This window comes from Amblyomma maculatum, chromosome 8 (assembly GCF_055883805.1).
Source record: "Amblyomma maculatum isolate TAMU_Amacu chromosome 8, ASM5588380v1, whole genome shotgun sequence".
Lineage (NCBI taxonomy): Eukaryota > Metazoa > Arthropoda > Arachnida > Ixodida > Ixodidae > Amblyomma > Amblyomma maculatum.
This window is the reverse complement of record NC_139351.1, coordinates 82,538,900-82,566,871: the sequence shown is the minus strand read 5'-3', so window position 1 is coordinate 82,566,871 and position 27,972 is coordinate 82,538,900. Positions and strand designations below refer to the sequence as shown.

Sequence of the window (27,972 nt, the reverse complement as noted above, 5' to 3'; positions counted from 1 at the left end):
TCAAAGTTAAGCCATTTACAGTCGAAGCCAAGCTATAAACAAGAACAGTAGTAGTAGTAGTAGCAGTAGCAGTAGCAGTAGCAAAGCGGATCTACCTTGGCAGTAGTAAGAAGTTTCAAGTTTCTCAGCATATTGCCACTTCAGCCATTTTAGCCACTTTGCTTCACATAGTTTACAACGGTGTTGTGTCGTTTGCTGCTTAGATTACAAGCTGATTTCGTTATGTCGGACACGGAGTCATCGAAGTCCGTGCTTTTCGTCTGCCTAGGTAAGAGAGCAAACATGCGCTACATATCTGCTTGTGCTTGCGTGTTTGCCGACAATAAGCTTCCCTTCAGGCAACATCTGCCGGTCTCCGATCGCCGAAGCTGTCTTCAAGCACGTCGCTAAGGAAAGAGGCGTGTTGGATGAGGTAAAGCTCTACAAATATCAAACTTTCTTGCGGTTTTAACTTAGGCTTTGGGATAGTGCAACTTTCCGTGCCGACGGCGGCAGATAACGAAAAGCCGGCGTTATCGAGGTTTTTGAGGTAACTGTAGCTCCTATGTATAAAGATCGACGGAAAATGTAGCTAGGAACTCCACGTATTAAAATAAATTAGATTGCTCCGAATGTCAAATGAGCCAGTAAGAATGCAAAAAGAAAAAAAAAAAAATGTACACGGTGGTTTACGCATTGTTCAATTAACGGTTTCAGTAAAATGAAACAGTACTTCAGCTCTGTTCAGCACTTCTGGTAGCAGTTCCTTGCCGCCAAAATGCCCCGTATCACGATCTGCTTAACCGAGGGTACAACGGCACAGATGTGTTGTCACCTGCAGGTTTATCGAAAACACATGGGAAAAAAGCTGTTGCACAGGATATACGCTCGTTCGTACATGTTCCAGATGAGACATCTGGCTTTGTGCCCTGTTGGAGTAAGAGTTCACAAGCGATGCTACACTGCAGTTGTGCCTAGTGCTGCGTTGCTTTTAGAAATAATTAGTAACGCTCGCCTCGAAACAAATAGCAACATTGCCAAGTAGCCATGGAACACCTGATCAAAGTAGATGTTAGGTTAGCTGGCTAAGACCCTGACAGTGTCTGTCAGGTAGTGGAGGACATTAAGAAATAATTGGTATATCATTCCAAGGGTAAACTACAACTAGTAAAACTGCCAAATTAACGAATTTTAGAGTAAAACACTTGGAAGTCTTGCATGGAAGGATTGAGGAAGTATTAAAAGGCCGTGAAAGTTGCAAAGAAATTGTACATTTAGTGTGAGGCAATGGCGACATTCTCTTGAGTGAATTGGGTAGCATGGTTAGGCACAATACACCTTGCACAAAACACAAACAACATGTGATGTTGAGGGGTGCAAACCTGCTTAAAATGGCAAACACATTGCACTACATAAGCTTGCCTCCATGTATTTGCAATAATCCATGACCTCAAATGCACTGAAGTAGGAAAAAGCACTAATGTAATACTAACCATGACTTAAATGGTGGCATCAAGAACCTAAAGAGTTGTAGCCAGATTTGCTTACTCTCTGTTAGCAACAAGGCATTTATTTAGGCATATGTGTAGAATCCTAGCAATGTTCACTTCAGGCAATGCAGGTAACAGCCTGATTCTCAGAAACAGCACTCAGCAACTGACCCAATTCATGGCATGAATTTATAGGATATATAAAACTATTTGAGTGACTCATAGATTATAAGAAAACATTGATTCAGTAGAAAGGCCAGCAGTCATGCATGCATTATGTAATGGTGGTGCAAATAAAAAATGTTGATATTCTAGAAAATAAATACAGTAACTTTACGGTTTGAAGTTTGAAAGTTCAGTTTATTAATAAAAAATAGTGAATATAATAAAAAAAAATAGTGAAAATGCAAAGTGATGAGATACCATTTAAGAATAGTTTCAGGCTCATATACACACAACCCACTCTCTTGCTATTCATTGCATGCTTACAGAAAGTATATTCAGAAGCTTGATATGAAGAAGCTAGGTATGACAGTTACTGGAGAATGCTTCAGCAACCACCAGCTTGCAAATGACATTCTGTTAAGTAACTTGGAGTATGAATTGATGCTCGCTCATATTTGGGCACTTTAACAGAAAATGTGCAATAGAGCCATTAGAAATCAATGCAAAGAATGCTCAAGTAATGTTTAACATGCTTCTGAAAAAAGCAGCAGTTTACAGTAGGCTGTGAAAAATTGGAGGACTCTTTCCAGGCCAAGTAGTGGCTGCAGATTCAGACTATGAATTTCAGCAAGTTTGTGGCCATGAATGAGCGCAGACTGAAGGAATGTCAGAGTAGACCGGCTCAAAACATGGATTTTTATATCAGTTTCTTCCTTGTTCTATCTTTCTTTTTTTCTTTTCTGGCAACTTGATGGTCGTGCACAAAGTGGGTGGTCGACAGCGCCGCCACCGGCGACTGGCACGTTGGCAGGAAGCCTGACAGGCGTGCGATCCAGTGCATGAAAGACCACAAGGTTGAGATGGACCATCGGGCCAGGTTGGTAAGTACCTACACTGCCTGACTGGCTTATTTCTCCCTCCCCAAGTGCTTATATGAAGACATTTTAAACATTTGAATGAGAGCGAGGTTCCACATCCATAGTTGCATACGTCTGACCCGTTTATTACTACCATCAGCTCTCATTGATTCACATTAAGCGGAGCTCTTTTTAATGCACACTTATGATGAATGCACTAAAACATTGGTCTGTATAGCTTGAAAGTTTAAATTCTGTGAATTCAAATTATAATGATTTTTTTTTGTTTCTTTTATGGAGTTTAATGTTTCAAAGCAACTCCGGCTATGATAGACGCCATAGTGGAGGGCTCCGGAAATTTTGAATAGGTGGGATTTTAAAGATCTCCGTGCTAAGTAGAGTGCATGCTTCAGTATGGTTTGGTTTGTGAAGTTTAATGCCACAAAGTGACTCAGGCTATGAGGTACGGCGCAGTGGAGGGCTCTTGATAAAATCGACTATCTGGAATTTTCAAGCGCGCACTGACGCCACACAGTACATGGAACCCAGGATTGAACCTGGGCACTAAAGCACGCTAGCCACTGAGCTGCCACGGTGTGATCGTGCTTCAATATAAAAATGAGCCTAAATCGAGAGATTATCTGTCAGGGACAGCAAATATGCAGACTTTACCAAAAACAAGAGCTTTGTGTAGAGTAAAGCGAAAACAGACATGCAGTGTCTGTAGCACCTTGAGATGCATGTTTCCATGGTACGAGCAGCAAAAATGTGAAAATTAGCTGCTTTAACTGGCTGCATCTAGCATATGTTTCAGAGAAACGACGAATGATAGTACAGTAGAGAGGTAATTTACATTTGGACCTATCTTTTATGAGTTTTGTTGAAGTGGGAGGTTGAAAAATGGAAAAAAGCAGAAAGCCAGCAGTGATATCATCTTAACTGGCCGGCCCTGCTATATTGTGCGATTTCACACTGTCACACTTGACATCAGAAGCTTGACTGCTGTAGTGTGACCACGAATTTTTCTGGTCGTTTGTGGACTTTTAGGCTGATGAAAAATTGAAAAAAGGAAGAGCCTGCCAGGGAGAAGGATTTGGAGAATTGGGTCTTTGTGCCAGTGCCATTTACGAAAGCGAATCTCCGTGCAATGAGGCAGTCGTTTCTTCCTTCCATAGTTCTCTTCTAGCAGATTTGGCAGAGCAGCATCCAAATCTTCAGTTCACAATTTCATAACTGTCGCAGGAATATGGTCATTTTTGTGTAGATAGCCGCCTGCTCAGTTTATAGAAGCCTTTTATTTACTCTGGGCAAAAGTGGGCACACCACTGCCAGAGCCAACAAGGGTAGGCATAATTGCTAATGTACGGGCAACACCAACACGAAAAGGAATACAGCACCTACATTCAGCCAGTGATTACAGCATTAGTATGCTTGAGAAGTTCACTTTTTACTGTGGTTTAAATACTTTCGCACTGAGTGAATGTCCGTGAGACATTCTCGGTTACAGAATTTATTCTTTTGCAAAAACAAACCATTACCTTTCCTGCTGGCACTGTGTGTACTTTGTGGACCGTGCATGGAAGGAACTGAGAGGACAAGGACACGCAGCAGGGAGAAGTACTGTGGGGCAAAGTGACCAGTTACAAAGGAGAGAGGGTTGGGTGTGTTGCACCTGGACTCTTGTGTGACGTCTCTCCTCCCGTGATCTGCAGGTGACGACCGACGACTTCACCACATTCCAGTACATATTTGGAATGGATGAGGCCAACATCTCCGACCTGCACGATCTGAAGCCCAAGAAGAGCACGGCACAGATCGAGCTGCTCGGGAAGTACGACCCCGAAGGGAAGACCATAATTCGGGATCCCTACTACGTGAGTGTGGACGTTGCTTCACCCTTTGGCAGTGTGCGGCTCTGGAGAGCCAAACCTCCCTGGATAGACTGATTGTCTGTGGATGTATGCAGCGAATGCATTTTAAACCTTTAGTCTAAAGGTCTTGAGTGTAGCAGCGAAAGGCATCCTTTTGGGTTATTGACGAGTTTTTCGTTGAAGTTGGCTTCTCTGAAGAATGCAGTTTTTTGCAGGCAATTTTAATTCATGAATGTGACAGTGCCATTATGAGCTTGGATGGGTCAAACAGCTTGTTTGAAAAATATTTTCAATGCCACTATGATGGCACTGGGTTAAAACGACCATGTGTGCTCATGATGACAGTGGATGTTATTGACAGCACTATAGCATTACTGTATCACCTCCAAAATGTTGGCAGTAGAAAAAGACACCTATGAGACTTTTATCTTCATGCACTGCCAGCCTGAGATTTGCTGAAACAGTTCTGCATTGCAATTCAATAAACAAGAATTAATTTGTTTTCAAGTCTGCTGGAGATGTCAAAATTGATGAGACGCTGTGGGCATGAAACAGAGAAAGAAAGAGCCCTGTACGGCCCTTGTCTAAATTTTGCCAGCGTTGTTTCTATTTTGTGAAATCATTCAAACTGATGTGAAGTGTTGCAGTATGTTGATGTCTTTCTACTGTTGCTTGCTGTTTGAAATTGAGGCTTTCCATGTCCGTGGCACTATTGAAGGATTTTGACAGTGGGTCTGCAACTCTTGTTATGCAGTTTTCTACAGCACTCAACTCTTTGCAACGACACTCAGCTTTTCAGCTGTAATTTTAGGTAGTACTGGTGCTGCTGTTACAAGTGCGGAGGACGGGTTAAAACACTGTCTTTACCCTTGCTAAAATTGTGAATGTTGATGAGGCTAAAGGAAGGACACTATTTAGGATTGGGCCGTCACTTCCCTTCAGAAGCGTCCCAAAGCTTTTTTGCACCCCTTTTTTTTAATTTTTTTTTCCTTCAATAAAATACATTAGAATCATGTCGAATCCAGAGTTCACAAGGAGTCAAATCTTAAGCGTTGAAAGAAAAGAGTGACGACTCGAATGAACACTGCAAAGCACTAGCAGGAGGCATCTGAGGCAACCATTGTCAATGCCATATTATTAGATTCTGTAACAGTAAAGCTATTGCTGCAGCAGTACATCAAGACAGCAGGACATGTCGCTGTTGCAGTGTAGATACTACTGCAAGATCGAGGTGGCGCTAGCTGCAGCTGATCATCGCAAACGAATACTCGGAGAGGAACGATTGAATTCACTTTGATGGGATAGCAGAACGTGGTAGAGGTGTGCTTGATTGGATTTAGTAATGATGCAAAAATGAGAGATAACGATGTGCATCATACACCTGTCCCCAGTTGTCATGAAAACTATGCTGGTCGAGAATGTTGCATCTTTCTTCGTGCCACTGAAAAACTAACACCAGTGCAAACTGCCACTGTGTAAATAGAACAGCTGCAACTTATAATGGCTCCAGCAGCAGTGGTGGGAATGCTGTGCCGATTGCGCTATTGCATTAGGCCTGCTGCATGCCACCGCAGAGTGGTTTTTATATAAAACTGCACTGGACCATCATTACAGCAACCTAGAGCCGCTAACTATGGTGTGCATATTTTCTTTTGCAAATCTGCTTCAGAAATAACAGCGCGGAGACGAAGGACAAGGAATGAAACCAAAATTCTGAATGAAATGAAATAATCTGATAGAAACCAAAACCAAATTAATGCAACCAAAATTCTGTACAAACACAAAGGTAAACCAACAAGAGAAATCAGTGAAGCGTTTCATATTCATAAAAATCATGACTCGTGTGTAAGCACTCCTTCTGTATCTGTTCATGACAGTGAATTAATATATCTTGATTCAAAAGACTGAGTTATCTGTTTGGCGGTTGGAGTCGCACATGCGCTCTTGGTTGTGAAAGAGAGTATATTTTGCGCGTTTCTTTCTAATAAACTGCAGTTGATAGTCAGCGCAGGTGTTGTCTTTTTCCTTGTCCTTCGTCTCCGCGCTGTTATGTACCAACTAGCTCAACTCTCCATTTTATTGAAATCTGCTTTGCAGTGCTGTCAACATTGTCCCATACCAACATGGTGAATGCAGATGCAAAGAAGGAATTGCTTTCAAGAGGCTCAACTAGATTTATGCAGCACCATTTCATGTCCCACAAGTTCAGTGTAAGATGGGAAAAGTTTTGGATGTGCTCAACTGATACTGCGATCGTGTGGACCTTATTCACACTCACTGTAACAGTGCTGTCAGTGGCTGAGATTCTAGTTTTCACTTTATTTGTAGTATAGAAATAATAATAATAAGAATAATTGGTTCACAGAAAGGGAAAGGCCCAGTATCTGTCGCACTTGCTCTGTGGACACCTAAACCACACCTAAGGGAAGGGAGGAAGGTGGGAGTGAAAGTAGAAAGAGAGGAAGGGGAGCCGTAGTGGAGGGCTACGGAGTAATTTCGACCACCTAGGGATTTTTAACGTGCGCTGACATCGCATAGCACACAGACGGACGCCACTTCTGGAGGACGCCACTTTGTTTCGCCTCCATAGAAACGCAGCCGCCGTGGTCGGGATCGAACCCAGGAACTCCGGTACAGTAGTCGGGCATCTTACCACTGCACCACCCCGGTGGGGTATAGAAATAAGTTAATTTGACTTTTCGATGCAGAAGGTTAGCTCGTGCAGATAGGAGTTCTAATCAAATCGAGTCACATGTGCACATTATCTTGAGCTTGTACTGTTGAAATACACGAACTCGAATTAAAACATTACGATGCGAGGGTGTCAAAACTGGCTCTTTCCACTGGGAACATTTAAACACGAGGCGCGTGGGAAGCACACGGCAACGTTGAACCAGTGGAAGAAAATTGGACCTTGCATTTGAGGCAAAATGCTTTGTTGCGAGAGGCACGGCCATGTTGTGCCTTAAAATTGCAATGGCATGTGGGCACTTGTCCAGATGCGATCCATGTCACCACTTATCCAGGCTGTCCCTAACAGGATTCCATCATCTGGAGCTCATTTTCAGGGCGTTAACGCCGCAGCACAGAAGCGCAGTCACGTGCCAATTTTAGAGTCGTGTGGGCTTTCTTCAAGTTTCTAAAAAATAAATCAGGGTGGGTAAATTAATATGTATTCAAAAAAATAACTGAGACAGGAATTTGTCAACATTCTCTGTAATGCTCGCGCTGAAAAATTTGCACTAATGTTAACAAAAATTTCGCACATTTTTATTTGTTAAAAAATGGGTAAATTTGGGTATGTTAAAGAAATATTGCACGGACCTGAATCCTGTGGCTTTGGAATCTTAGTCCGGTGCATTATCATTCTTGAAGAGCCCCCTGCACTTTTACTATATTTTTTCTGATGTTGGACTCCTGTTACTAAACATGAGGCAGTGCTCCAAATTGAATTTTTCGCTAATGCAAAGGTTGCTTTAAAATGCTCTTGGCCATTTTCACCACTACAGCAGGCTTCTTTTGTAACCTGTCTGGCAGCCTATTATAGGACCACTGGGATTAGCCCTTGCGATACTGGTAAGAGCAAGGAATAATGTAACCAATATTGGACAAATATTTGTGGAATGTTTTCACTTAGCTGGTCTGTATGACTAAGCATAATTTTTTTTTCTTAAAATTTATGTTGTACAAACTTTTGTCCACGAGTGTCCCTATGCAGATGCAGTTGCCTGACTGAGCATAAATGTATATATTTTTTTCTTTAAGCCTGCGTCCTGCAAAGTTTTATCCACAAGTGTTCTTAAACATATGGTGACACAATGAAGAAAACTTCCAGAATTATACTTATGCTGATACTTGCAGACATATGGGGCTGAAGGTTGAGTTTATACTCTCCCTTTTCCAGGGACCATTTTATTTTCAGGGGTGTTGAGTGAATTTCTCCCCTTCTGTACACGTTTCCCGCACGTGCAGGATGATGGCAGCCAGGGCTTTGAGGACGTGTACGTCCAGTGCCTGCGCTGTTGCAAGGCCTTCCTGGACCAGGTCAGCTGAGAGGTTCGGCCACCTTGGCTCGCTTGGGAGTGTTGGCAGCAGCCGCCTCCTCGAGGCGTCGCCGCTTCTTCTCCAAGTAGCTGCGCTCGTTGTTGAACCACTGCTTGTAGAGGTGGGCCAAGCCGCTCTTGGCGACGGCAGCTCCATTGGCGGTGGCGACAGAGGACTTCTCTGCACGAGCGCGGGCATTACGTTAATCAATACGGGTGTTGTTTGCACAGCGCTCACAATAAACGTTTTTTTCAACACTTGTTTTTGCAGTGTCTCAGCTGTTGCAGGCAGCCCAACTTCGTGCACTGACACAGAAGGAGATGTTTAATAATTGCACAGTTGTGTTAAGTATTTGATTAAGTGAGAAAAAACTGCATTCAGTACGATTGGCTGGCCTATCAATGTCAACGAGTGTTGAAGCAGTGTTCCGTTACGTAGCTTGCGATGAAACCTTTCAAAGTCCGGCATTCTGCTTTACTCAGGAAAAAACAATGCACTTCCATCTTCTGCTTCAGTCTGAGCTTACTTTACAGGCCCGCTTCGACTCTCCAAATTGTCCCAGCCTCGAAGACTGCAAATAGGCTTAGCACTAATTCTGGCACGAGTTGTAGCGCGTTTCAAAGTTAACCCATGCTCTGAGACTGGGGGACAGTAGCTATACATGAGCAACAGTTTTCCTATGTGAGCACGTGGGGCAGAATAAGTGAGTGAGGGTGTTCTCGTTAATTGATGAGAACTCGTTAAAGAGAGCTCCAGCCTGGTGTGAGCCGCAGCAATTGGTCAGAGGTCCACAAAACGCTGCAGTGGGCGTGCACTTACCTTGCAGTGTTTTGCACAGTGTCCAGCTGATGTCCTTGAGGAGAGGGGCCCATGGAAGTTGAGCAGCAGAGGATGCCTCGGCCGGCACTTCTTGTCGCTGCCAACAGCCCTGCACGAGAAGAGAGAGCTGGGCTTAGGCTGTGTAAAAGAAAGCGGACGCCGACAACCAGTACCTCTGAAGCAGCCCACAAGAGAGCCTGCGGGATTAACTCACTGGCTTCTGCGGCCAGCAATTCGCTGGCTGTGTGGACTGATCAGAGAATGGCTGTATTTTGCAATGTGTCGTAAAGGACAGGACAGTTTAAATATTTTAAAAAATTATTTGCTTGATATGTTTTCTACTACAGTCGAACCCGGATATATCGAACTCAAAGGGGATCGCGAAATAGTTCGATATATCGATAATTCTATATACAGAAATCGGCTTGGGACAGCACTTACGATGCGAAAAAATGATACCGCATTTGTCGCGTAATCAACTCACTCGCATAATGAACCCACCCTTCACTTTTGCACTCGAGAATTTTGAAAAAAAAAAAAAAAAAAAAAAGGCGTTAAGGCCAGCTCGCTCACATGCAAGCGATTAAGCGATCTCAGCGACGAGCCGCAGCGACAGAGCGAAAAATTTCCAACTTGTTGGAACTGCGTCCCTCTGCCGTTCGAGCCACCGCGGCAGCTCGAAACAAGGTTTCTGTGTCACCCCGGCAGAAATCGCCAGCGTTTTCGCTTGCATGTCGCACTCCGTTTCGGTAGTCTCATCCACAGCTCATTTCTTGGCAGCGTGCCAAGATGCTGTGCAGCGATACTCCTGCGGCGGCGGGGAGCGAACTTGGCAGACTGCCCGTGATGGCTTGATTGCACAAGCCTGGTTCGATTTATCACGCGGCGGCGCTTGGGACGGGCGTAGTCCACTGCCACAAAATATTGGAAAGCGTGGTACAGTAGCTGCAAATGCTGTTTGAAGCGAAAATTGCTAAAAGCCGGTGTCATGATCGCAGCTGACCGCGTGTTTTCGTTAATTCATACATGAATAAATGACTCCTGCAAAAAAAAAAAAAAAAAAAAAAAAAAAAAAAAGCCGCTTCGTAACGCCATATCTTACGCTACGCCGCGCGTACAGCACAACGAAAAAAATAGAGGACTCTAAGAAAAAAAAAAAAAAAGAGATCTGCCGCTTGTTAACTTCCGCAGGCGCCATAGCCACATCAGCCACTGCGCGCAGAGGGTTCGCAACACAAGCTGGGGAAAGCGTCCGATGTTCTGTCTGAAAACGGGCTGAGCTGGCTTGGCGCATGCGTAGCGCGTGCTACTGCGAACAAAGGCCGGGAAAGAGAAAGGAGAGAGATAGCTAGGCAAAAGAATGGGCACACCCTTGCGCTTCGCTCTGTCGCGTTTTTCCCCACTCGTTCCCACCGGTTCTCTCTGGTTCATTCACGCACATGGCTTGCAAATGTCACGTGCTGGTGCGCGGGAAACGATAACCGCAAATGCGCGTGCCTTTAGGGAATGGGCGCGGCGCTGCCCTAGCCGAACTGTCCCCTCTCATTACTTCCGCGCGCGGCTTGAAAACGTCACGCGGCAAACGGCCGAGGGTGATGCGATGGTCTTTGGGAAAGGCACACTTTCCAGTGCGTGGTGCGGAGTTCGATATATCGAACGACAGGTGAAATTGAGTTCGATATATGACGCGGCTTTTCTATACTTTTACATGGGGTTTTCAAGGGGATATTTCGTGAGTTCGATATATCCGGGTTCGACTGTAGTATATGAAAATAGGGTCTCTGAGATGCGGTATTTTGAGATTGACATAGCTGTTCGTCTCTTATGAGGGTTTTGTTTTTCTCTCGAACTGCAAAAAGCCAACATTCCTGCCTTGTGCAAAGATCACGGGTTGACGGCACAACAAATTCCTGAACTTGTTTTCGTCCAGTCATGCCGAGAGTGACGTCTAGGTTGATAGCGATGCCCCTTTCAAGGATGGGAAATAACAATATGTGGACAGTTGCAGCGATAATGAAGATGATTTGTTTTCAGCCAAATACAAGTTGTTTTTTCATGCTTCACATTCCTGCATAGTTCGAGGCATTGTATATTCACAAATATATTTTTACCGTTTTGATGGAATATGTTATCGTGAACAAATTAAAGCAAGGGTTGTTTGTCTACAACTTTTTGTCGGAATATGTTGAAGTTCTTGTACAGCTCAGTGCGTGGTCAATGGCAGAGGACTTGTGGTGCAGAAGCCAAGGGATTAATGCCAGTGATTGTGCTACAACCCTAGGGCTGCTGTTCTCGTGAATCTTGCAAGATGACATGAGAAGCTTGCATCTTGTACCCTATCGGTGGCAGCTGGCAAAAACTCTATCGCAAAAGGAAGAGTTACACATGTATCGTGTAAAACTGGTCGCACTGGTCCAGGCAGCGCAGTTTGATATTGCTGAAAGGGAACATGGAAGATAGCAGTCTGTCTTTTTCATTATACCGTACCCTCTCTTTTGTGCTCTGGAGTAAGGAAAACAATGGAAGTGTCATTCTTGAAACTGTAATGTGGTAATCTCGGTTTTAACGGGGCATTCAGGGCATATTGAAGGTGACTTGTACGATGGGGCACAGTGTTATAACTGGAAATACACTACCTTCACTTAAAATGGAAGCTGCCATAAGCTAGAAAAGGCTTAGAAGTTAAATGCAGGCATCGCCAACATAGGCCGTCTGGATGAGGGAACTGCAGTGCGTCAACAGATTCTTGTATGCAGATTCCCGTTATCTACCTTCAGATGGTTACATGGAATATTACCTTCCAATCTTGATGTCATAAGCTTGAACTGTCACTGAAAAGGAATTTAGACGGGATAGTCCTACGAGGAATGCCATTGTAGAAAAGTCTGGATAAATTTCAACCACCTGGGGTTCTTTACCATTGCTCACATCATGCAGCGTGTGGGCACCTTTTCTTTTTTTGTTTTTCTCATCTTGATTAAAAATGCAGCTGCTTTGGCTGTGAACTGGTCTCGCAACCTTGGGCTGAATGTCCGAACATGACAGCTACTAAGCCTCGTAAAAGTCGGCCAACACTGTTGATTTTGGGCCTACGAACTGCAGCAACGCTGACATATGCGTGTGAGGAGAATGCAGCCCCTCCTTTATGCCCTACCAAAACACTACGGCACACCACACAGGCCTAGATTGTATTTTCTGGCTTTAGTGCTCCCGAGAGGTCTGAAAACAAGCCACACGGCAGGTGGGAAAGTAGAATCGAGCGACAGCTCCAAACTCACATCGGCTCCTCCCGCTGAGCGTGCAAACAGCTGCACCGACGGAGGGCTGCTCAGGGCAACCCAGAGTTGGCCGTCCTCGTCGAAAGTGATGTCATCGGGTGCACATGGAACAGCGAGATTCTGTAACCGACTCCAGCCAGCTTCCAGGCCCCCCCACTGGAGCAAAACCACTTCTGGAACCCTGCGTAACAAATGCACAACTTTAGCATACGTGTATAGTAGGTGAACATTTCAGGCCCGAAATATCCCTAAAGATGTCAAAAACATACTGAAGTGCATCGTTCAGTGAAACCCAACATTAATCAATTCTGTGGCTTCATTGCGGATTTTTAAAATTACAAGAGTTTACGAGAGCTTGTGTTGTCTGCGTGATTTTTTCGGGTGAAACATTCATGTCTCTGCAAGCAGATCAGCACATACACAAAGTTTTCTACTATTCCAGGGGTGGCCAGGAGGAGGAGGAGGAGGAGAAAACATGTATTTACGATATGATTTGGGAAGCGAGGTGCATTTCGTTGTGGAGCTGAGTGGCAGACCCTATTCCGGGACGTCATTGGCCGCTGCCGCTGCCTGAGTTCTCTGGACCAGGACATGCTGGGCCTCCAGGTCGGAGCTGGACAGGGCCGCCTCCGAGCCCTCCCTAATTGGCTGTTTTATAGCTTTTATTTTTGTATTTTGCTGGCAGGCCCACACCATGTGGTATAGATCAGCATACTGCCCGCAGAATTTGCACCTACCCATGAATGTCTGGTCCATGTGTTTTAGTATGGCGGGATTTAGAAAACACCCGGTTTGGAGCCGTCTAAGGTGGCACTCCTCAGATCTGTCGAGACCTTTGGCGGGTCCCGGGAGTGCCCTCCTGCAGAGGTGTAAATAATTTGTAATGTCCGCAGAAGTTATGAGCGGGATTGGTATGGTTGCCTCGAGAGGCATAACCAAAGAGCCACGAAAAAATAGAGATAGCGAGGAGGAGGGATGTCAAGGATGTTAACCAAAAGGTTTTCGGTTGGCTGGGAAAAGGAATAAGGGGATTAAAGAGGTGAAGAGAAAAGGGACATGGAGCACAGTCACAACTTGTCGTTCAAGCCGGTGGCTGTTGTCACTGGCGGAACGTCTGACTGCTTTTTCATACTGCCAATTTCATTATTGTCGTGACTACTTTGGCTACTGTAGAGATCAGTATAGAACTCCTCGGCTGCTTTGACTATCTTGTCCATATTCGAGACGACACTGCCCACCTTGTCCCTTAGCGCATGCATCTGTTTTCTGTCTATGCCCAATGTCTTCTTTATAGCTTGTAAGCCGTCCCCCATTCTTTACAGCATGCTCTATTTTCTCCTTGTTATACTTCTTTATGTCGACCCCCTTGCACTTATTGATTAGTTATGATATCTCTGTCAGTTCTATCTGGTCTGTTGGGTTGAAGGCTTTCATTCTTTGGCGTTTCTTAATCAAATCTTTCGTCTCCTTAGATAGTTTACCGGTATCAACTCTAACAAATCTGCCGCCCACTTCTACCGCGCACTCAGTAATGATATCGCTGAAATTATTCTTGATTGCCTCTATGCTAAGGTCGGCTTCCACGGTTAACACTGAATATCTATTCTGAGGCGAGAGCCTGAATTATTTTACTTTTACCCTTTCCACTAAATCGTTGATGGGCTCCTTCCTCACTAGTCTGTTCCATAAAGCATTGCTACTGCCCTGCCCCCCCCACTGCCTATAAAAGGGCGGGTTAATAAACCCTTCTTGTTCTTCTTGTTCCTGCCACCATGTAGTTGCCTCTCTCCTTTGTGCGACACACATCACGATACATTGTGTTAGAAGCGGGATACTGCGACAGCTATGGAACTTTAAAGGCCCCGCCACCTTTGCAACTGACCGGCAACCTCTCTGATAATTGGAAACGCTTCAAGCAGAAATTCGACCTGTTCCTGTACGGTGTTCCGGTCTCGCCCCATCACATATCTGGCTACAGCGCTACAGCCCACAGAGTGTCACGTGACAGTGCGGCCAGCGTGCTCTCATTTCCAACGCCTGGTGGGAGGAGCGCGTGTCGCCGCACATGAGGCCAATGGTGTGCTGCCGCTGTGTTGTGGGCACACCTTATTCACACTTAGTGGGTTACAGAGAGGCTCATCCATTGGACTGCCTTGTGTATCCAATTACTGATACATCAAACCTTTTCGCGATCCCCCTTTGAATTTGATACATCTGTGTTCAACTGCATTTCCTTTTTGTGGTCCGGACCAGTGGCTACTACCCCATCTTAAGCAGACTATTCCACTACCACTTCCAGCACCTCGTTACCAATCGTAAACTGCTGTTCCTTCAGTTGAACATTACGTTCGTCTCCACATTAATTTTCCCTGTCGGGTTGCATTCCGTTGGAATCAATTTTGTTACCTTAGCTGCCATTAGTTACCTTGCCTTCGCATTACATGTCTTGCCCATACCCATTTCTTCTTTTTGATTTAGACTGAAATTGTGTGCACAAAAGATAATATGTGTATCTACATTTTGGTATCTGTTACATGAGGGTTGTTTAAGTACATCAATAAATATATGTTTTAATAAAAAGCAAATTTAATGACGGTGACCTCGGGTGAGGTCTTAAGAAATGTGGGAGAGTCTTGGCTCACCCGTCGATGAGGCAGGCCAGGGTTGTCCGGAAGGGTTCCAGAGCCAACCGTTTCACAGCAGGCTCTCGTGCGCCACCCTCCATCTCCACATCCCCGGGCACCGACCTCTCCACGCTGACATCAAACCGGTGCAGCTGGCGGCCAGTCTCCGGGCACCATGTGCGGACGGTACCATCCTAGTAACATGCACCAAACAACACTTGTCTCCATTCTCTTGAGACTGCTTCATGTTCCCAGCTGTCAGAACAACTAGCTAAAAAAATAAAAAATAATAAAATAAATGTTACTTTAGCAATATCGGCTTGGTTGTAATTATCCTTCTGTACCAGAAATTATTTCATGCCAGTCCTTTTATTTATACACAGGCAATGCCTTCACTAAATGCCACTTATCGAGCACATCACACCTGACATGTGCTGGTTGGCTCTCTCTCGATGCCAGCACAAGAAGACCAAAAAACGTACAGAAGAGATAATCTGGACAAGGCACTGTCCAACAAATCAAAATTTCAATTCACAAGCACAATTTAAATGAAGTAGACAAGGCATTTGGCTTCCAAGAATGAGACTGAAGCCTCAAGCATAGAGTTTCTCAAAACTGTCAAGAAGTGGCACTGCTGTCAAAGTGAGTTTCTTCACTGGCATTTTATCAGAAGATGTAGAACTGAAGTAACTTCATACACCTTCCTGCCCATTCCACATGCGACCGCTTACAAAGCACAAACTGGAGACGCCATCAAACCAAATTATCCCACAGCTGGTCCATTTGTTCCACCCCACGCTCCAGGCTGGAGAGGAAGGCAAGAGGGCTTTTGCACTGAGGAGTCTTCTTGAGGTCTTAACATTGTTCTTAAATAAAGTTTACTCTGTCGTATTTGGCTTGGCTAGAGTTGGGCCAAAAATAATGCTGATTCTGCCATAGAATCAAAGCTGTACTTCGATATAACCGCTAAAGCTGGCCACTGTAGTTGCAATGCTCTACACACAATAAGTGATTTCGATAAATTATCTTACAGGATAGGCTTTAGTACTTAGGGTACAACTTCAGATTTTGCCTCAGTGGGTATGAATGACCTTGACCTAATTAAGTGTGTCCACAGAAAGTGAGACAGATACTGCACCTTCCTTTTCCCAGAAACTGACTTTCAGTATTTATTTGAATCTAGACCGATTGATTTCTTTTTTGTTTTTTGAACACCAGATATGAAAACTCCTAGGTTGGTTTAGTTTTGAGGATTTCGCTGTCAAAAACTCATAAAACGAAAAAAAAAAAAAAATTCATGCATGTGGTGCCGTCGTTAGGAGTTGTAGATATAGCTGGATTGCTGCAGCCTGGGAGGATATACCCGAAGGCCTATTTGCGCGCTCGTTCCAAACGTGCAGCATCTACAATGTACCTGATGGCCCAGAAGATTTGGTACCGTACGAGCATAGTGAGATGGAAGTGAGCGAACAGGGATGGTCGCGAAGGGTGAGCGGGAGCAGATTTATTAAAAAAAATGCCGCCTGCATGATGTCCCTGCTGTTTTTCTTCATTGTTTTTTCAGCAATCCCAAAAGAGACCGCCAATCTTTGCAATGTACCTTTAACCCTTTCGGTGTCGGGCGTTTCTGGCCGTGACGCACCCCCAGTGTCGGCTTGGTTTCAGGGAACTAGCACATCTGGGAACGAGCATAGCGATTTATTTTTGATTATGATTGCTATACAAATAACACAGTCAACGAAATATGCACATTTTAGTGTTATGTAGGTGTTGTTAATTAACATCATCATCATTATCAGCCTGATTATAAATTAGAAAATTAGGATAATATAAGAAAAAAAACTGCTCGTTAATTCTCTAGAGACTGAATCCGAGCTCGACACTCATGTTTATGATCAAACGATCAAAAGAGCCATCGCTCCAGTGCGAAGTCGAAGGTCCCGTGCGGTCAGCTATACGAAAGTAACCGCGTGCACGGAGGGCGTACTTTCGGTAGCCCGCACAATGGAGATAAACGACACGTTGTGAAATCAAGATGACAGAGAGATGGACAGAGGGTAAAACAGCCTACTTTCTTGCTGCTAGCCATAAGCAAGAGCGCGGCAAGAGAGAGAGCGAAAGCAGCGTCTAGTCGTGTTGAGAGGCAACGGCGCGAGCCCTTGAATGTGAGGCGTCGTAGCAGACACGCCAACAGAATAGAAATAAAAACCTACAAACCTGCAGAATATGGCAGAGCAACCCTTGAACTCATAACTGCACGCACGTGCCGCGAAATACGCGTGCCACGCAGAGCGATCCCGCCCCCCAGCAAAGAAGGTGGCGGGAGTGGGCACGGTCGCTCCATACTCTTCAGTATATACATATCAACACAACGCGGGGTGAAAATACGAACTTGTAGAAAGATATGACAGATGGCGCAGCCTGTCCAAGCGCGCGAGCTTCACGCTGAGGCGCGAAGTTTTGAATACACAATAAAAAACGTACCAGTATATCGGTGACACTGTGGGGGCGAAGCGCGAAAACATACCGGTACGTTTGTGACAGTGAAAGGGTTAAACATTTACAGCAATTTAATTTAAAGAACTTGCAGCCACAGCTGGCTAGAACAATAAAAATTAACTTGGTGGTGAAGCAAAGATTATGGCTGCTCACACTCAACAATGCCAATGTAAATGCTGAGTGCGTGCACTGACATGAACCAAAAAGCGCTATCTTGTCCTATGAGTTCCTTTCGAAAGCAGCCCGGTAACAGTCTCTTTACATGTTGTAATGTGAACATGTTGGTTCCCTTATTGGGTACTGGTTTTTTAATATTTGATGTCCTAAAGTGACTAAGGCTATGAGAGACGCTGTAGTGGAGTACACTAGAAATTTCGACCACCCTTGGTTCTTTAATGTACACTGACATCGCACAACACGCGGGCACCTCTTCCTTTTGCCTCCATCGAACCGCAGCCGTCGGCTGTCGGGATCAAACCCGGGTACCCCGGCACAGTATTTGGGCATATTAACTATTGCACCATCGCGGCAGGGTCTTACTCGGTATTAGAATAGTGCTCATATTATTACTGCAGCCCATTCGACACCTAGTTCTGCAATTTTTGCAAAGCATCTTTCAAGACCAAATGATGACCCAAGAAACACAAAGCAATCTTCCAGGTGCATCAATAGGCAACTGAGTAACTCCAGTTGACGTTTAGAGCACTGACAATGTGTGATGCAGAAACAAAAGTGCCGCGTGGAAGTGACTGTCTGAGAGTAGAACCTTGGATCTTCTTTTTTTAGACCAGCAAGCAAGTTTTATGCGTGTAAAAATGATGGAGGGTAATCCGCTATTTTTTCTCAAGGCCACTGTGCATGCAGGTTAAAGGAAAACTGCAGTCCTGCTTAGTGCAGGTGTAGTTCATGTCAACAGGTGCAAGCACAGACACGTGCTACGCACCTGAAACCTGACCTCACAGAGGCAGAATCACACCTGCTTATGATAGGTGGAAATGGCAGAACCGGAAGTGATAGTGAGATCCGGTTCCAACGTTTCTACCAATCAGACAACACGAGGCCGAGAAGATAGCAACACCTCCGATAACAAAGCAAACTCGGAATATAGACCCTGTACCGTTTATACACGAGTTTCCATCTAGTTTTCTGCATAGCAGACGAATTTTTGTGTACTCCCAAAACAGCAAAAAAAACAAAACAAAAAAAGGAGGCTATTTGCAAAAGATATCACAAATACTTACACCAGAGCCAGAAACCAGGAGCTGTGGTGGACCAGGCAGCAATCCAAGGGAAGTTACAAACCTGTGGGCGGGGAAGAATAGCTGCGGTTTAACTCTGGTTAAGCTAAAGGTTTGCGAAAGCAATACTATGGGTGGCTCTTCCTTGGCTTAGCTCGGTTATGCTTGGTTTATCAATGAAGACAGAAAAGTTTAACTTTTCATCGGTGGCATCCATGGTGTGACAGATCAGCCTACACGTAGCGCACTGCTATATAGCCCCCCCCCCCCCCCCCCCCCCTTACGCGCGCGGAACCGCCGTGGAGCGAGAGCGTAAGGGTTAGAGAGGAGACACTGAGCGAATGTCATCATGTTGCTACAGCATTGGCATTGCCATGGCGACGGTGCGCCATCTACTAAGCGCGATGGGCCACGAGCTACCGTGAAGAACGGTTCTATCTAGTGTAGTATTGCTTTCGCAATAAAAAGCAAAGGAATGCACAACACAGACTATATTTTTTACCATGGGCTAACCTAGAGCACAGTGCCCAGAAAACAGGATGACATGTCTATTTTTCATCCCTAGAGAAGGCAATTGCTAGAAATGCCTGCTCTTACAGACTCAACAGCATGTGTTAGTAGTATTATATGACTACAAAGAATATGATACGCTGCGAGGTTAATTTCAGCTCTGAATTACACACACTTTTTCTGTCAAAGCACACACACACAAAAGAACAGCGAAAGAAATACACTTCATCAAGGTACACTGCTGAGCGAGTTGGTTAATCATTGTCAGAGGAAGAACACTAGCAGACAACGCAGAACGCTAGCAGCCTCATGCTTGTCCGTCGTCTGCTAGCGTTCTTCCTCTGATGATACTTCATCCGTTTTACAGTGCTGGAGCATCTAGGCAGAACGCCACTGAATTGCAAACATTAGACTTTTAAGTCCTTTACTCTGTTTTAAGTCCCTTACTTTGAAATCTGATGTGCTCTGGTTAGACCTGAGAAAATTGTTAAATAATCATTGTTTTGCACTTCAATATGCACACATGCTTCCACTGCCACTTGTTTTCCAGCTGTAAAATGTAGAGGCCCCATTTAGGAAGTGCGGGATGTACAAGGATCACTCATTTAATGCATCAAGTTTTTCCTCCACAGGCTGCTACGGCTTTAACACTGCCATCCTTACTCTTTCATGCCCTCGACAATCTTTTTGTTTTTCTGCTTTAGAGTCGAGCTTGCCCTCTTTACAAAGACCACCCAACATAAATATACAGACCTGCTTTGACCAAGACATACAAGTGTACTCGCGTGACCAAGGAGTAGTGTTTCTGACTCTTGACCCAAGGGTCTTGGCAGGTTTTGATTCCCATCTCACCCTCCATAAAGAAGGAAAGTGGGCATGGTTTCTTGGTCACGACGCTGGCAATGACAATGCCAGATTTTCTGCAAAATGAGCGTATTAACGGTGTCATGTTAGCACCTTGAGCTTTTTCTTCTAGAACTCAGCTGGGCAATGCAGAGGCGGAATAGCGGTTGAGCAATATTTTTCAAGCTCACTGCTTGTGGCCGAGGCAGAAGGTGCGGATGTTGTAGCAGTTTGGATAGCACGACACTTGGATCTTCTCATCGCGGTCCGAGACTGCCAAGAAACGGTCTTCCTCCCCAATCACCTACACAGAGATGCGAAGAGACTGACACATTCAAGCACTCACAAAAGCAATTCATGCTAATATCTTGGTGTGTCCGCTAACAACATATCCACTTCCCTTCACACCCAAATCAACAGAGCAGTGAATGCAGTGGGTGGTGCCTGCGCGACAACAGATCAGCCATCTTTCCTGTTATACCACCCTGGCTAAAGTTCCAACTGCTATTGCTTCAATGATTGTATACACCATAAAAGTGAACAATGCAATAATAAATAGCAAGGTTATAGTCTATATTAATGTGCTTGAAAAAAGAAATAAATGGCTTTTCTTGACTTAAAAGCAGTACGAACTTCTATGCGATTAATGTAATTAAAAACAGCAGTTGTGACCTTTTTTTTTCTGCAGCAAGAAAATGTACCCATTTTACCCTGCACACCCATACACATTCACACATGGCCTGGCATATATCAATGCAATAATAATAATAATAATAATAATAATAATAATAATAATAATAATAATAATAATAATAATAATAATAATAATAATAATAATAACAACTGGTTCACAGAAAATGAAAGGCGCAGTAACAGTCACACTTGTTCTGTGGACACCTGAACCACCCTATAAGGGATGGGAGAAAGATGAAAGTGAAAGTAGAAAGAGAGAAAGGGGTGCCCTAGTGGAAGGTGTAGTGGAAGGTTGCAAAGTAATTTCGACCACCTGGGGATCTTTAACCAGCTGGGGATCTTTAAACACAGCCGGCGGCGGCCAGGATTTGATCCCGCATCCTTGGGCACAGTAGTCGGGCACCTTAACCACTACACCACCATGGCGGAGCATTATACGAGTACTCGTACAGTTTGTGTTTAACCTCTGTCTATGCAAAAACACCTGAATCTTTAATGTGATAAATCTGCACATTTCCCATTGTTATATGCGTCCTGCGTTCCAGAGATTCTCCTTTTATGTTCACTGCTCTAGTTGTAGATCTGAATACAAAACAGTGAATAAAAAGGTTGGTACTGGTGTTATGTCTCATTTAATATTTGAAAGTGACATACAGGCTAGGAAGGATACTGCAGTGGAGACCTCCAGATTAATTTCGACCACTAGGTTTTTTAAATGTTTGCTCACATCGCACAACACATGGGCACCTTGTGCGTTCTGTCCCTACAAGATTACAGGGGACACTTAAGCTTTGCTTTTAAAGGTATGATGCAATAGCTTAGGCTACCCCTCTTTAACCAAGCTGTATGAATGTGCCTGGCTTAGGGGTAATGTGAATGCAAGGGCTGATTCTAGGCTGATTCTGAGCTGAATGAATGCAAGCCGATTCTTATATCACCCTCCCATAGGAAACGAGAGGCCCAAGCTGGCAGTTCCTGCCAAACTTAACTTCAGAAAACCCTGTCCAGTTAGTGCTCGGCCATGTCAGCAGCCAGCTGCTGCCTGCCAGCACCATAATAATAATAATTGGTTCACAGGAAAGGAAAGGCGCAGCATCTGCCTCACTTGCTCTGTGGACACCTGAATTGCACCTTAGGAAAAGGTTGGAAGGTGGGAGTGAAAGAGAAAAGAGAGAAAGGGGTGCCCAGTGGAGAGCTCGTGATTAATTTCAACCACCTGGGGATATTTAACATGGTCCAAATTACTCCGGAGCCCTCCACTTGTGACTTTAAAGCAAACACCTACAACAATGATAATGCTGGGATGATGCTGGATTTCGGTGAATGTGACCTTTAACTCGTATCCCGTTGAAATGCGTCCGCCGTGATCCCACAACCTTGCTCAGCAGTTTGGTGTCACAACCACAGAAAGAAAGGCTCCATTAGCTGCTGTAACTTGTTTATTTTGAGCCAAAAACTGCAGCAAAACATTATTTTTTATGAATATTAGTCCTTTTACCTTTATTATACAGTGAGCTACCCTGATGACCACCACGTCCATTATTGGATCTAAATTTCAGAAGAACCTGCTATTGTGTGAAGCAATACTTAGCAATGCAGTGCATAAAATAGAGGTTTCTGTTCTGCACAGTTTCTCGTTATTTGAAAGTGCTCATTAAACAATTAAACGTGCCATTGGGCGAACCATCATAAGGACATCATAAAGGGGCATGGAAATTTCAGCCCAAAAGGTACAAAGTCGAAATATCAGTAGGACACAACTACCTATTCCTTTTTAACTGTGGCTAATTACTGTGCCACTACTTTTAATACTTCCTTTACACTGTGAGATCAAGGAACATTACTTTTTGGGAATGCAATTTTGGGTAGTATTTTCTAAAGCTATTTTCCATTTGCCTTGTGTATAGAATCATGGTCTGATCAGCATATTGCCATGAAACTTTGCTCTGTTTGGTTACACTCAATTTTTTCTGAAACGACAAGGGTTTACCATTTTTTTTGTAACACAAGATGCGTCGAGAGTTATCTCGAAATGCAGCCTCATGCATTCCTTGCCAGCTTTAAATTAAGCATGGTCGAGAGCAGCAGTTATTCTGTCCTGTAATGACCACTGAACAAGCTGACTGCTATCGCCGCCGCTGCTGAATTGTTTCTTCCTTTACGGTCGCAAGGCAGCTAAAAAAAGTTTTACTTAAAGAACAGCCTCGGCTAAAAAAAAAAAAAAAAAAAAAAAAAAAAAAGTGGTGGTGGTTTAAGCATGGCTTGAATCTAGTGATACGAGTGAAAGCTGTGAGAGTAGCCGCGATAGCCCCCGCAACATTGCCTTTTCTATCCAACTATCCAAGATTTTTTTTTCTTTCATATTTTTCTTTTCTTTATATTAACAGGTTTGGGGGAAAGGAAAGCGCAGTATAGTTTCGGGTGGGCACCATGGAATGTTGGACATCTACACTACACAATCGGGTCAAGGTCACACCACTTTTTGAAGTTCAAGTGGGCCCGGATGTTTTGGGCAAAGGGAAGCGCAGTACTATACTTATAGCCACACTTTGCATCTGGCTTCTTAAAAGTCAATTGCTAGCCCATGCTGACATTGGAAATTGGTTTAGAGGAAACGAAAGGCATAGTATCTGTCATATTTTCACCATGGACACCTGAACTGCATAGCAACACTTTGCTCTCTGAATTTTTGAAGGTCAAATGGCAGACTAGGCTGACCTTGGCGCAAGGTGGTGTAGTGAAGCTTTCACTTCGAGAACAGGACAAAGCTTTGCAGTAATATAGCTGCTCTTAAACATTTGGGAGAGCAAAGCAAAGCTAAATTTTTTGCCGTAATGGATTAACAGGTGATCGGCAGTAATTCAAGAATGGTACAGGACCAAACTTATAGGCAAGCAAGCTGGGGTTTTTATCACGCATGGAAGAGGTCGTACCATGTCAAGTACCATGGAGAGGCGTCCCAGAATGAGTTCACCAGTGTCGTTGGTTGGATCGTTCAGGAGAAAGGAGTAGACGTCCCCTGAACGATCCGCCACGAGAATTGTGTCTTGTGTGGCACACATCCGGACTTGGACGCACTTACGTGCCACATACCTGCATGAGATGTGCAAGGCTTTCAATATAGATATAGCATAGCATATAGATATAGCATAGTATCCAACAAAAACAAAAATGTTCCTCCTTCCTCTTAGTGGGACACTCGGTAAAAATCAACACAGTTAGCATAAAAAAGTCCATTGTTCGGCTCTTCATGGTTGTGTTGACGCTCGTGTAGCCTCAAAAAGAAAAGATTACTGCTTGGGAAATTAGATTAGAAAAGCCATATTTCTTTGTCCTGCCAACTCCTTCAAACATCCAATCTTCCAACTGATTCAAACTCCTGATGTCAGTCATGAAAAAGTCTTCGTGGTCACCTACTAGAAACAAAAAGTGGTGTGGCATAGGCTCGGAGATCCACAATCCCCCTCCCCCTCTAAAAAAACAATGCAGTTAACATATACCTGTATTTACTTATTGTTTTGCCTTCACTATTTTATAAAAGCTTGATTTTGAGTGAAAGCAGCATTTTCATTGCTAGAATGGTGTAATAAGGAATAGAATTCAACCTTGGTTTATTCTCAACGTCCCTTTGAGATTTTTTTCAAGGAAATTGGATATCCTTATTCGATTTGCTAGAACAAATTTAATAGTACGAACAGAAAAACTACTATACGTTTTAAGGTGAAAGCCTTTAATGGCTCATAGTGTTGTCTGTTCGCAGAGGGTGTCATACTTTTCCAGTGGCCCAAAAAATGGCTAAAACATTTACAAGCTATCAGTTACTAGTTACCAGACTAACTACGATACTTAACAATGACCACTAATTAGTGAGTACTAATTGAGTACTAATAAACACTAATGAATTATTATTAGCTGGGTATTAACACTAATTTGGTATCGTTATTTGAGTACTGATTAACCCTAGTCAGCTAGTACAAATTTGGTACTAATTGACACTAATTAGTTACAACTAATTGGGTACTAATAACTGATTATAAAAAATTGGTTACTTTTAACACTAAATATTAAGCATTAACTAGGTACTAATAACACTAATTAGTAAGCACCAAAATTGTACAATAGCAAAGTATAGTATGAGATGTGGTAGTTTCTAGAGCTTTAGACAAGCAATGCAATGACATCGAAACAACAGACTCCGCAGCAGTCACCAAAGAGTAGGCACCTTCAAAGCCTCATCAACATGTGCTTCAATAAAGCATTAGCACACATGGAAACAGTTGTCGCATACTTTAATCACAATCCAGCACTCGCAAATGGTAAGCAATCACTTGCAATCATTTGCAATGCCTAGCAGCATGCCAACCAAAGGCTTTCGCCTCTCAATACTTTAGTCGCCAAAGTGTCTCACAATCTTTAAGTATTATTTCAACAGAAATATGATTATACTGTTGTTAAACTTGATGTTACATAGTGAAAACGATTTATGACAAGATATTGTTAATAACGGTACTTTTGAAATATTTTGTTGCTCTTTATTAGCAGTCTAGACATATTCTAGCAGCGCTTCCAAAATATTCTATCCGTATTCAATTCACTTCTTCCCCAATTATATTCTGAATATGGCTGTTCTACTATTCAATTCAGCTTTGAAGTGCCACTATTTGCACATTCCGAGAAATTGACATCCTGACTGATAGTAGTGCTAGTCAATGTACACTCACTGCCAAAAGTTTATGAAACAACTGTTAGTGAAAAGGTTTAATTGCTGTTTCTGCAGAGCTGCAGAGTTCGAAATAGATACATACAGAAAAATTGAGCATGTGTGAATTATATAACATCCCATTCAATCTCAAGCACTCAGGCCTGGACGTAAAGACATCAACTTTCTTTATCAAAGTGGCATTCTGCAGACTTTTAAATGTTAGTGCACAAAAAGTTACATGAGCAGCAAAAAAAAAGCAAAACAAGGTCACTGTTCATAATCACCCTACTGAACGATTTTCATGTCTAATGCACAATACAGGCACAAGACCACAGCAAGCCTTGCACGCGCTTACCTTTGTAAAATGATCGTCCAGTCACCAGGCTTGTGGCGTTTCCACACGATAAGTTTCTTGGCATGAGTCACTGCCATGAAGTAGGTCGAACATGGTGAAAAATTGGCGCAAGAGAATCCTGGTTCCTCCGGCTGCTTGTCTTTCTTGTTGGTTGACTGGCCATTTTCTTCCTCGTCACTGATGAAAGAGAAAAAAACAGTATTACTGGCTGCATCAGCCATTTGTTTTTCTCTGAAAAATAAATGCTGCTTTTAACGATGTTCCTTCCTCTGCGCATTACTATTACTACGTCACCAGCCATTAATATTAAGATGGCAAGACTGATCAGCTGAAAATTCCCAGCTGAGCCAGAGGCAAGGTGCAGGTATATATTAAGAACAGCGTCGTTCAAGGTCATGTGGAAGGTGCGTGCAAACATGGCATGGTACGTAGTTGTGTGGTGGTCACATATGGTAGGTTCGCGCGTGCCAAACTGGGTCTAGAAGACACCAGCGTGGCACCTAGTTTTTGCCTTAGTGAGAGGTCGCGCAGTCAGCTCATAAAAAACTAGGTTTATTAAAACATAAATTAGGCAGATCAACAGCTGCACTGAGAAACAAGGCGTACAAAGCCATGGTGAGACCCTCTTTGGAGTACGCGAGCATTGTGTGGGACCCTCGACCCTCACACAAAGGTAGAAATAGAAAAACTTTAAAGGTTGGCCATTCGTTTTATTTACAACCACTATAAACGCCGAGACTCTCTATCTGCTATGTTAAATGACGTAAACCTGGAGTGATTGAATGAATGCAGAAAAAATTTGCAAATTAAATTCCTTAATTGCTTATATTTTTCGAAACTAGGTATTGATCCACAAGAATACATAACTAAACACTCCTGAAGGAAGTCTCGTCATAAGCACAAGCACTACATAGAACCTATTTTTGCTCGCACAGATGTCTATAAATTTTCCTTTTTTTCCCACACGATCTCGGATTGGAATGCACTGCCGCACGATTCCCCACAGCTTGTTTCCGACGAGCGACTGCATCATTGACACTGTCTGTAATGCAATGTGTTGTTGACTTTGTGCAGTGTTTCTTTCAACTAGAGTAGTCTTTTGATGCGTGATTTCACCCCATTTAGTTTTGTATAAATATTCATAGATCGTTTTTAATTTTTTTTTTTTTTTTTTTTTTTTTTGTGCGTGTTCTGTCAATACCAATGCTGTCCAGGGTCAGTTTTTTTCTACTTTGTTTGTACCGTGCCTCTCCTGCTTAGACCATGTTTGGTCCGCAGTATGTGATAAATAAAATAAAATACTTTTTCGGCATGAACGGAAATTGCCCCAGACTATTTGCAAAGAGGTGGTGACTAATTGTCGGGCTTTTAATGAAAAGAAAACGTCACCTATCACGGCAGGCAGCTTCCTCCGTTTCCTCTGGAATGGTGAGCTGCACTTTGTCAAAACCCCTGTAATGTGTAAAGATTAAAATTAATGACAGTACACTAACGCTACGAGAAACTGACACGAGCACTACATGAGGGAATCTGGCAAGCATTCGTTGGTTGATTTCTGAAACTAGGCTCAAATTATCAACTTATGCATCATAACACGATAATGCAGCTGCGAGGAAGGGCGAAATCAGCCAGTTATTGACCAGACGACATTCACACGCACGATTTTGTAACGAACGTCACCAAGCGCCAATGCATACCCGTCTTTTGTTTCGTACATGTGCACCAGGTCGGCGCACAACAGGGCAATCCTGTTGTTTATACACTTTATCAAGGCCATGATTTCAAGTTAACAAAGCTGATACAACACACTACTTAGCTGAACACACGTGAACTTTGTTTCGTCACGTAAAAGTAACTTCGCGGTTCTGGTTTAGCCATACGCGCGGCCATGTGCTCTTTCCAGCGTGTTGAGCTTGATGCCCGAAACCTCCGAAACCAGCCCAAAACTTGCCAACTGCAAAAACATAATTAAAGCCTTTTGTAGTATACAAAACCTACCAATATA

The 27,972-nt window shown here is 43.6% G+C and overlaps 2 protein-coding genes across 3 annotated transcripts; one reads left to right on the top strand and one right to left on the bottom strand.

The window, feature by feature from the left end:
- The first annotated feature begins 17 nt into the window (after positions 1-17).
- LOC146181638 (low molecular weight phosphotyrosine protein phosphatase-like) lies at positions 18-8,666 on the top strand. 2 transcript variants are annotated; one of them, XM_084576638.1, is made up of 6 exons: positions 18-105; positions 204-268; positions 339-412; positions 2,402-2,515; positions 4,204-4,365; positions 8,335-8,666. In XM_084576638.1, exons 2-6 carry the CDS (start codon positions 223-225, stop codon positions 8,413-8,415), a joined length of 477 nt encoding a protein of 158 aa, XP_084432764.1. In that variant the 5' UTR covers positions 18-105; positions 204-222; the 3' UTR covers positions 8,416-8,666. The 2 variants fall into 2 exon arrangements, with proteins under 2 accessions (XP_084432764.1, XP_084432763.1); XM_084576637.1 differs by having other exon boundaries at positions 46-268.
- Positions 8,408-27,887, bottom strand: wuho (tRNA (guanine-N(7)-)-methyltransferase non-catalytic subunit wuho). The gene is made up of 10 exons (XM_084576636.1): positions 27,665-27,887; positions 27,357-27,419; positions 25,968-26,144; positions 23,844-24,003; positions 20,409-20,521; positions 18,868-18,928; positions 15,146-15,321; positions 12,504-12,684; positions 9,226-9,334; positions 8,408-8,586 (listed from the first exon to the last, which is right to left on the bottom strand). The coding sequence occupies exons 1-10, from the start codon at positions 27,742-27,744 to the stop codon at positions 8,408-8,410; spliced, it is 1,299 nt and encodes a 432-aa protein (XP_084432762.1). The 5' UTR covers positions 27,745-27,887.
- Positions 27,888-27,972: the final 85 nt, after the last annotated feature.